The sequence below is a fragment of the Peromyscus leucopus genome, chromosome 11, assembly GCF_004664715.2.
Source record: "Peromyscus leucopus breed LL Stock chromosome 11, UCI_PerLeu_2.1, whole genome shotgun sequence".
Taxonomy (NCBI): domain Eukaryota; kingdom Metazoa; phylum Chordata; class Mammalia; order Rodentia; family Cricetidae; genus Peromyscus; species Peromyscus leucopus.
In genome coordinates, this window is record NC_051072.1 from 45463700 (window position 1) to 45474953 (window position 11254).

Genomic DNA, 11254 nt, shown 5'->3' on the forward strand with positions numbered 1-11254 from the left:
TCCTCCTTCCAACATCCCTCCAGGGTGGATTATGAGGATCAAGTCAAGTCATCAAGCTCAAAAACATGCACTTTTACCCCGAGTCACCTTGCTCCCCACCTCTTCCATTTTGAAAGTTTGGGTAATGCTTAATGGCTTAATTCCTGCCCTAGAGTAAGTAGAACATGTAAGCCATTCCCATTATTTTTCTTTCATAAATAAAGATGAGTCCAATGTTCTATATTTTTTTAAATAAATCCTTATTGCCTTTGCCCTTTGATTCCTCCCAGAACCTGAAGACGAGAACCCTCCTGCTCTGGACATCACACACTTTGTATGTAGCCCTTGGTGGGATCAAGCTTAAACAGGTCTGGAAGCCTTCTCCCTGAGGATTAGCTCTCATGGTACCTGAAGGTCTGTGCAAAGCTACCAAGGGAAGAAACACAATTCAGTACCCCTGCCAACAGGAAAGCCTATGACCTCTCCAAAGACTGACTCAGTAAGGTATATTTTACTTACACAACAGGGAATCCGCACCCGTGAAATTTCAACAATATAGTCGCCCAAACAATCCTTGCAGAATGACACCAGTTTGACACGCCAGTGTTGATGGGGAAAATGTCACAAGGCCTCACCTCTATAAGAAGATGCAGAGGTGATGAATAGCTGCTGAGCGTGGGGGAATTGCTCTTCATCAGGGACAAGGCCCTGATAGCTTGTCCAGTTCCAAGGGGTCAGCCCTAAACACATACACATGCGATCAACACTAAATGGACTCAGTAAGGTGTGTGTGTGTGTGTGTGTGTGTGTGTGTGTGTGTGTGTGTGTAATAAAGAAGAGATCATGAATTTGAGAGGGAGTTTGGTAAGAACAGAGAGGGCAGGGTAGAAATGGTGTTAATACAACCCTTAGATATGAAGTTATCAAAAAATTTTAAATAAGACAAAACTAGGATCCCCTTTGTATAAGCATATGACTAATCCCCACATTGCAGTACTCTCAAGAGAATATCAAATCCACCTTTGGATAGAGTCAGACGTGGATCCTCCATGAGATGTTTCATCTATCTCATTCATTTGGAATTTTCCTACCTCCCTACATTTAGCAAAAACTGCAGCAAAATGGAAGTTTTCATTTGTTTTTGTTTTGTTTGGGGGATATGGTTTTGCTCTAAAGCCCATATTAGCTGGAAAGTAGACATCATCCTGCCTCAGCCTATTGAGTGGTCAGATTATAAACGTGTACAACAATACCTGGCCAAGTTAAATCTTTTAAGACCAGACACACTCGCTCATCAGACAATATCTAGAAGGAGTACCCTAGTGTGGTGAGTGATGCCACATTTGACTATTCTTAATAAGATGAAAAGAAATCCATGTCACTGGCATATTGAAAGGACCTGCAATGGTCTCTCTGGAGACCTGTTAATCCTCAGGCTACTCTACTCTGTGACTAGTTTATTTTACAGTTGTCTCTGGATAGTCCCCCACTACGGTCTCCTTAGTGATCATGAGACAAAGGTCATGTTCTTATCTATGGACACAATTGCCCCACTCTAGCATCCTGCTCCCTCCCTGTAAAGAAGAAGGAACTGGCCATGACTTGGCAGCCTAAGGCTTTGCTTAGTTGCTTTCATTTTCACTAGAACAGCCTGTAGTGACTTTTCTTGAAAAAGCAGATCACAGAAAACAAGGTTTATTCTGACTTACAGTTTGAAGATATATTTCCACCGGGGCACAGGAGACCTGGTGTCAGGAGCAGGAAGTCAGCCGGTCACAGTGCATCAGCAGCAAGGACGCAGAGAAAATGACAGGAAGTGGCACCAGGCTATAAAGTCTCAACCCTGTCCCCAGTGACCCACTTCCTCCCCCAGGCTCCACCTCTTAAAGATTCCAAAATCTTACCAATGGCACCCCAGCTGGAAACCAAATGCTCAGACACATGAGCTGCTTGTAGGAGACTTTTCACATTCAGAGCACAGCATAAGCCAGGGTACAGTGTCCTCTACTAACATCTGTATGTGAATACCTCCCTCCCACACTCTCCTCCACTAACATCTGTATGTGAGCACCTCCCTCCCACACTCTCCTCCACTAACATCTGCATGTGAATACCTCCTCCACACTCTCCTCCACTAACATCTGTATGTGAATACCTGCCTCCCACACTCTCCTCCACTAACATCTGTGTGTGAATACCTCCCTCCCACACTCTCCTCCACTAACATCTGCATGTGAATACCTCCTCCCACACTCTCCTTCACTAACATCTGTATGTGAATACCTCCTCCCATACTCTCCTCCACTAACATCTGTATGTGAATACCTCCTCCCACATTCTTCTCCACTAACATCTGCATGTGAGTACCTGCCTCCCACACTCTCCTCCACTAACATCTGTGTGTGAATACCCACCTTCCACACTCTCCTCCTTGTCATCTTCTTTCTCTTTAATTTTCTAAAATGATTTTACTTATCATGTGTCTGTGCACATGGACCATTTTTTATCTATCCTAGGAAGCCACCAGGATCCAATGGGATCTTCACCTTAATGATTTTATTCTTATCACCTTACATAGATCCCACCTCAAAACACAACGAAGTTCTCACTCCTTGATTCTTCCAAAGGATATTCCATTGCAACACAGGACCCTTTACAGAACACTCAAACCATAGTGGGATGGCTAATCTTGGTTGTTAAGTTGACCTCATCTGGAATCAAATAAAATGCAAGTTCTAGGTATTCCTGTGAAGGATTTCCTTGATCAGGTTATTTGAAGCAGGAAGATGCATCCTAAAGGTGGCGAGTACTCTCTGATGGCAGCCCAGATAAAAGAACCTGGAAGAAGGAAACTCCTTTTTGCTTGTCCTCACTCTCTGGCAGGTTCATCTATCCTGTGGCCTCTGTGGCTTTCCTTCACTGGTAGTAGAACCAACTTTTTCATGATTCAAATGTAGACTAAAGACCAGCAGCTCTCCAGGAATCCTCCAGGACTTCAGTGCCAGACTGTCAGCACTACTGAGACAGTCAACATTCTACACTGAAAAACCACCAGATTCCTGATCACACAGTGTAAGCCAGCCATTTTTGGACTATCCAGACTACACCCTGTAAGCCAATCTCATAAATCCAGTGTATTTGGATGTATGGATATATCCATATCTATCTGTCTGTCTATTTATCTATCTACCTATATTTATATATTCTGTCAGTTCCAATCCTTTAGAGAACTCTGCTTAAGAGGTGAAAACTTCCCAGGAAAAGGAAATGAGAGCCACAAAGGCCCTCAAGCAAGACTATGTATGGATGTTTTTCTTTCAGGACATCAATCAATCTCAAACTAACTAGAACCTTCCTCCTTACTAGATAGCTTTTATAGTGCCGGAAGATGCTATGCAGGCTGCAGGGAGTTGGGGGCGGGGAGGATGTCAATGATCTGACCCAGTGCTGGTCCCTGCATGTTGCATCACTATTCCACTAGATAAGATGCCCCCCTGGTATAATTGTGGTGTGACTGTTATGGGGTAACAAACCTCATTCTGACTGGATTTGAAGCCACTCTACTTAAGGAAATTTCCTGCCTGGTTTTGTAATTCTCATCCAAAGCTCATGCCTAGAGAGGTCATAGATCTAGGGTAGACACCACTATTGTTCTTTTGTCGACTGGTCATGTTGTTGAAGGTCTTCTAAATATTACGTTTATACTTGTAGACCTGGCCTGCTCTCAACCTTAGTCAGAAAAGCTTCTTTTTGTCACCAGTAGCAGTCGATGTTGAGATACATAACTCATCAAAGCGCTGAGAGTAAGTCTATTAGTCAGGGTTCTCTAAGGAACAAAACTAATAGAATACATATACATATATGTATACACATACATATGAATTTAGTGGCTTTGATCCAGTCTAGCCAATTCAACAATGACTATTCAGTCCACAAAGCTGGATGTCTCAGCTGGTCTTCAGCCTATACTGGAATCCCAAAAGAAGTAAGTTCTAACTAGTGAAGGAATGCCTCAGGAACAGGATAGATGGATTTTCCAGTGAACGAGAGGGGAAGCAGGAAAAAATCAAAGGCATCCATCTTTCATGCCTTTTATGTAGGCTGACACTAGAAGGTATGGCCCAGAATCAGGGTGGCTCTTCCTATCTCAAATAATCCAATCAAAAAAATCCTTCATGGATGTGTAGTTGGGTTTTTGTTTGTTTGTTTGTTTGTTTAATTTTTTTCTCTGCTGGCCCAGAGAGGCAGAGAAAGCACCCAGCTGACCTTCCCCCATGAGAGCTTTCTCCTGTGCTGTCTCAAACAAAACTCCTCACACTGAATGTCCCTCCCTTCTACTTCCTGTGTGTCTCTATCCATCCTCCTGACTCCCTCTTACTCTCTATCATTTTTCCTATGTTCACCTCCTGTAAATTGGTTGCTTGCTCCACCTCTTGACCTATGGTTGACTTTATTGTCAGGGCCTGCCGACAGTCAGCTGGGTAGCTGGGTAGAGGTATGCGGATTGAAGAGACAATGAAGCAGACAGAAAAGAGTCGAGAGGTCTACCAGTCAACGCCAAACAGCCCCGAGTTTATTTCACAGCCAGCTTATATACAGTCTTGAAGGACAAAGGTAGAACAATGCACAGCACAGGCATTCAGCCACTATCTATCCTGCCTTGTGTCAAGGAGCAGGCAGTTTCATTTTCTATCTCAAGGTACCTCTGGCTGGCATCAGCAGCCTACATCTAGCTAGATAGTGTGTTCCTTCTTGTGGGCTAATCAGGACTTTCTCACAGCCCTTCAAGGAGACTCTGCGGGCTAATCAGGACTTTCTCACAGCCCTTCAAGGAGACTCTGTGGGCTAATCAAAACTTTCTCACAGTCTCGGAGCAAACAAGCCTGAACTCTATTGACTCAGAATAGACTTCAGATTCAAACTGGAAAACTGAGTCAGTTGTGGGCTCCCACACTTTATTTAATCCTATTTACAGTATTCAAGCAGAAAACTCTTTGATTAAAGGTATGAGCTAGGGCTGAACCACACCATACCTTGAAACAGGTTTTTCAAATAAATAATGCAATCTTGGGGTTCACAGTGTGATCAAATATCCCACAACAGTATGTATATTTGAAGTATACCAGGCAGGTGCATAATGATGTTTCAATATACATTTTGAATGATAAATCATTATCAAGTTAATTCATTGTCTTAGTCAATATTTGTTTGCTGTGAAAAGACACCATGATGTTTGGCAACATTATAAAGGAAGACATTTAACTGGAACTGGCTTACAGTTTTAGAGATTTAGTCCATTTTCACAATGGCAGGAAAAATGGCTGCCTGCCGGAGATGTAGCTAAGAGTTCTACAGCCAGATCAGCAGGCAGAAGGATGAAAGAGAGACTAGGCCTGGCTTGAACATTTGAAACCCCCTAATGACACATTTCCTCCAACAAAGCCACACCTCCTAATAGTGTCACTCCCTGATGATCAAGCATTCAAATATATGAGCCTATGGAGATCATTCCTATTCAAACTACCACATGAATACATCTAGAAGTGCTTACTAGATAGAATCATAGATACCAAGTACCGTGGATTCCTAAGAAAACATTGAGACCACTACATCACATGCAAAGCTCTCAAAATCCTCTGGAACAAAAGCTGTTTTCTCTAAGCCCGATTTCTTCCTCACATTGGCAATGGATGGGAAATGGTGTGACCAAGCATGGCCACACCAAGGCTGGTGACTCTACAGAAGCCATAGAAAGACTAAAGAGCTTCTCTGCAAAGAGTCGTCTGCATCCTGTGTTAAAGTCGACTCGTGCTTCATCATGGGTGGGACTGACTCATCCTTAAACTGGCCATTTCTTACCTCCATCAAATGCTCCTTCCTTGTGGCTTTTACATAGATCAATGCTCCCTTCCCTGCTCGTTCCTGTTGACCTTGGCAATGGAGGGTTCTAGGAATGAACTTGAGTGAAGCTCTAGTCTTCAGACAGAAGGACCATATGAAGATAGCTCATCATAGCTCCTAAGTTCAGTGATGGTCTGCAGGCTTTAATATATCATCGGACTTGGGCTGGAGAGGTGATTCAGGGATTAGGAGCACTTGTTGCTTTTGTAAGACAAAGGTACGGTTCCCAGCACCCAAATGGAGACCCTCAACCATCTATAACTCCAGACCCTGGGGCATTCAATACACTTTTTGGTCCTCTGCAGACACCAGACACCCATGTGATGCACAGACATAAATGCAGGCAAAAATACCCATTCATATAAAATGAAAATAAAGGAAAAAAATATCAGCCTTCCATAGTTAATGAGCAGTCTTGTACATGCAATCATTAGTAAAATGGTTTGGTATTAGTTCTGGTTTGGAGGAATGGTCTTACTATATAACCCACGCTTCTATCTCCTGCCTCAGTGTCCTAAATTCTGGTGTTATCCCACCCTCAGCTAGAGTGAGATGCATTGGAAAATTGGGTTTCTAGAACCACTGGTAGCCTTTGGCTACAGCCTTTACTTCTGAATGACAGAAGAGAAAGGCACTATCCATTTCCAGAAGACAGTCAAGCGTTCGGACTGAGGGTGTCTCTCCTTCACAGCATTAATCACTTTCATGTCCTCTTTGTCCAGAAGCCAACTGAGCATCTCAAGCCTGGTGAGCCTGGGCAGTCGGGACACACACTGACTCAGAGCCTTGACTGTGGTAGCCTGAACTTGGATGGAATCTGGGATTTGCCTGCAGATGTTGAGCACTTGTAAGCTTGGCAGGTTGTCCAGGGCTTGAAAGAAATGTCTATACCCTTCCTCTGTAATCTTGTGATTCATTGAAAGATCTAAGTTCTCAAGTTTCTGGAAACCTCCACTGGTTGCTCCCTTGGCTGGAAAACAAAACATTTATGAAAAGAATATCCTGAGGACTTCAGTGATGGTGACAAGTTATGGGTACCACTCCCACACCCACCGTGACGAAAGTGGGAAATGCTCAACATGACGTTTTAGAGACCATTCTTTGAAAGCTCTAAACTGCTGCTTGGTTGATAGGGAACCGCCTGGCCAAAGCGCAAGCAGTTTGGAGGAAGCAGAGGTCAGGGAGTTGAGTTCACACAGCTTTGGCTGCCATGGCAATGTGGACTTCTCTTCTGGTCTCACAGAAGGACATATGTGAAGGGAAGTTACAGTAGAAGGAACTGAGAAATTGAGGCAACAGTGTCTCCCTTTTTGCAGAGTACAGAGTCCTAACAGCTTGTCCTCTCACTGGCTACCACAGTGACTTCCACCTAAAGCCCAGAAGGGACTCCCTGGCTACTGAGAGCTGGGGCTCTGAAGGAAATGGAGCCAAAACATGGTGAGTTCTCAATGGCCATGGACCCATGACTTTGGAAGTGAAGATCTAATCCAGCTTCGTGTTTGTTTTTAACTGTCTACCCACTTTTCCCTAATCAGGGAAGCAATAGGGCTGATTTCATCCAGAACCATGTGGTAGTTTGAGTTTAAGACAGAGGCCTTAACAAAGTGTTTCCACTGTATCCTTAAGGGATCTTCTGTGATAGTCAGGGGTATTCCTCAGTCCTCGCTCGAATGGAGACTCCCCTGGAAGGACTAGAGGAAAGCTCAGTCCTCCCCTTCCGTGGCCTATCATGCCCTGCTTTCCTTTACTCTGTACATCACACTGTACACTCATCTGCTTCTGTGGTGTGTGCAAGTGCTGTCTCCTAACTCCTAATTAGACGCTGGCCAGGTGTTCATGGACCTGTCAGCTGTTCATGGACTAATGGACGCTGTTGCCATGGTGAGACGGCTAAGCTGGTAAAGGCACCTTCTGGGCAAACCTGATGTCCTGAGTTTAATCCGTGGAACCCACATTGCAGAAGAGAACCAACAAAATTGAGCTCTGATCTCTATATACTTGCCACAGCACAGTCTCTCTCTCTCTCTCTCTCTCTCTCTCTCTCTCTCTCTCTCTCTCTCTCTCTCTCCCCTCGGTCTCTCTCAATAAATAAATGGATAAACAAATAAATAAATGTTTTTAAAAGTCTTAGTAAGGTAGGCAATTTTTAAAAATTTCATTTCAAGACCAGGATGTGGTAACTCATGCCTTTAATCTCAGCACTCTGGAGGAAGAGGCAGGCAAATCTCTGTGAGTTCAAGGCAATCCTGGTCTACAGAGCAAGTTCCAGGATAGCCAGGTTTCTACAGAGATATCCTGTCTGAAAAAATAAAAACAAGGGCTGGAGAGATGGCTCAGCGGTTAAGAGCATTGATGGCTGCTCTTCCAGAGGTCCTGAATTCAATTTCCAGCAAACACATGATAGCTCACAACCATCTATAACACCAGGGGATCTGGTGCCCTCTGCTGGCCTGCAGGCATATGTGCAGACAGAACACTGTATACACAATAAATAAATAAAAAAGAAAAACAAAACATTTCTAATTGTATGTTTATTGGTGTTTTTTCTGAACCACAAACATGCCTACTGTCCACAGAGGTCAGAAGAGGGTGACCATCCCCTGGAACTAGAGTTACAGATGGTTCTGAGCAGCTGTATGGGTGCTGAGAATCAAACCCACGTCCTCTGGAAGAGCAGCCAGTGCTCCGAACTGCGGAGCCTTCTGCACAGCTCCAAAAGAAAGTGTTTCCTGTTTTGTTAACAGATATTTACCGAGTCTCCACCATGTGTCAGGTAACCAGTGCTGGGTTCCCAGAGGAAAAAGTATCTGCCCTTCGTGTGAGAGGGCCAGGGATTATTGATCCCCAAATCTCTGTGAGATCAATTGCTAGAAATGTTTTAACCTAACATCCTGGAAAAGAGTGAAAGACCATCGCCATTTATACTAAGCAACAACGAGAGAAGCTATAAAACTCAACGCTGTGCAAATCTTAAGGAGAGAAATGCAAGCTTTATTTGATACACAATATATCACCACAGAACTTGGGACCTCACACAATCTAAATGAGCATTGCTGAGCTACACCTCCAGTCCCACAGCTGGGAATTTAAACACACCCTCTGTGATTAATTATGGCATAAAGAATGGAACCTACCTCAGGTGGAGATACCCACTTAGAGTCTCCTTTAAGATTTAATCATGTGGGGCAGGTTAGGGACCTGGCTAGGAGACCAGGAGGACGGGTTCACCTAAGACAATGTGATTTTCTATGCAGAATCCCAGGCCCCTGGTGCAGGGCCTATGAGCCAAGCCTCCATTAGGTTTGGTGAGGTCTGCCCATCTCAGAAAGCTACAACCATTTCTTTTTCTTCCCTTCTGCCTTTTTCTTTCAGTGCTGGTCAATCTGAAAGTTATTCCTCAACTAAAGCTTTGTGTTTTCTTACCCACGAGAATCATCTGAGTGCCTAACTGTAAGAGATTGACAAAACTTACCAGAGCCGGTGAGGGTGAAAATGGGTACAACACCATGGAGAGGCTTGATCCTTTGTTATTTAATTGTTTGTGCTCAAAGTGTCATGTTAGCCAGCCTAGCCTTCAACTAGGAAATCCTCGAACTCTTGAATCTCCCAAGTGTTGAATTACAGGCATGTGACACATCTAACCAAAACACACTTTTAATTAGTCCATGTGAGGTAACTCAGAAATTTCACCCTAGAAATTACTAAACATGGACACTGTATGAGAAAGTTCTCAGAAGCACTTCATAGATACCAACTACTAGAAACAACTCAAATACCCATTGAATGGACACAGAGTGCAGATCAGTCAAATAATGGAATGACACACAGCAGTGAAATCAATCACTCTGGTCACATGTGTTACTAGGAATATGAAGTGCACACACATTTCCAGACAAAACAGACAAAACAGTGCCTATTGCACAGGACCCCCTTCCATGAGGAGTCTGTGGCAAATGATTCTATGGTAAAGAAAGCAGTGCAGTGGTCATCTGTGGAGGAAGAGGAGGGCACAGTTGCAGAATGCACACAGGTCTGTGTCCTCATCTGGTTGACTCTACACTTACTTGGATAACAAAATTTTCAGCAACGTGAACAGGAACATTGATCCAGTTCTACATTTCAGCTTGTTGCACATTTGTTTACATATTGTCAGTATTCAATTGACTAACAGAGGATCTGCCAGGTGTATGGAACACCAAGTATCAGAACACAGATTAGTGGTCCATGGTGCAGGGGTAGAACACTGATCTAGTGTGTGTGTCGGGGGCACTGAGTTCAATTTCCAGTACTGGGGAAACAAACCACAGGTGGATGGCTTCTATAACCCCACTTAAAAAAAGGGAGGCTGTTGACCTTCCCAGTCAGAACAGGATGAAGCTGTCTGCAGAAGGACATGAGATGAAACAGTGTGGTGGTGAAAATAAGGAACAGTTTGGAAGACTTTGCCATTCTAGACATTCACAGCAGACAGCTCCAATGAAGCCACTGCTTCCACACAGGGGGAAACCCTTTCCCTGAGGGGAACTCACCGATTTCCATCACACTGTCATCATCCAAAGTCTCCTTAAAGGCAAGAACTCAGAGACACCGAAGCTGCAGACATTGCCGGACAATCAGTTTGGCCACGTGGTGAATCCCGTCCCCACTGGGAAGGAGCAGTTCCTCCAGGTTCCTGAGAGAACCCAGAGCCTGGGCTGTGGGGAGACACCACAAAGCCATCCTCAGTAGTAGTCCCAGCATGAGTGAGCAGCTGATGACCTAGACCTTCTGCAGTCTAGGAGGCCCCACCTAGCAGGGGCCCTCCTCGTCACTGTCCTCTCCAAGGAAAGGAGAAGGGGTCAGCACACAGCTGCTCCCCTGCTGCTCTCTGCAGCTGGATCCTCCATCCTCCCCCACCTGACTCTTCACACAGGTCCAGCTGTCTGTCCATTTCTGCTCTCTCTTCTAAAGCAGGGCCTCCACCGCAGTGCAGGTCACTGCCCTAACTGCACAGACTTTGGCCCCCTCCCTCGCCATCCCACCTCCTCTAATCCCTCTGAGGAATCCATCCAGCTGTCCCATTCTGCCCTTTAAATGCATGTAAATTCTTTGTTCCACAGTGCGGAGACTTAGCACTCATTATACTCCATGTCTTTTTGGCACAATTACCATGTGATATATGCTAGTCATCATCTTGGTGCCTGATTCTGTCCCTGACATTTTAACACACTGAATTTCCCATCTAATCTCCCCATAAACAAAACTCACATGCATGCGTCCACACACACCCTGTTCCTGTGTCTATATGAAGAGAAGAGAAAGCAAGGGTAAACTCAGGCTCTCTGTATGCATGGTAAGTTTGGGAAACATTGTGAAGACACAGCTCTGGACCCCA

General features: G+C 44.5%; 1 protein-coding gene across 1 annotated transcript; it reads right to left on the reverse strand.

The window, feature by feature from the left end:
• Positions 1–5433: 5433 nt before the first annotated feature.
• LOC119088722 (baculoviral IAP repeat-containing protein 1f-like) lies at positions 5434–10574 on the reverse strand. Its single transcript, XM_037209460.1, has 2 exons — positions 10410–10574; positions 5434–6850 (listed from the first exon to the last, which is right to left on the reverse strand). Exons 1-2 carry the CDS (start codon positions 10417–10419, stop codon positions 6486–6488), a joined length of 375 nt encoding a protein of 124 aa, XP_037065355.1. The 5' UTR covers positions 10420–10574; the 3' UTR covers positions 5434–6485.
• Positions 10575–11254: the final 680 nt, after the last annotated feature.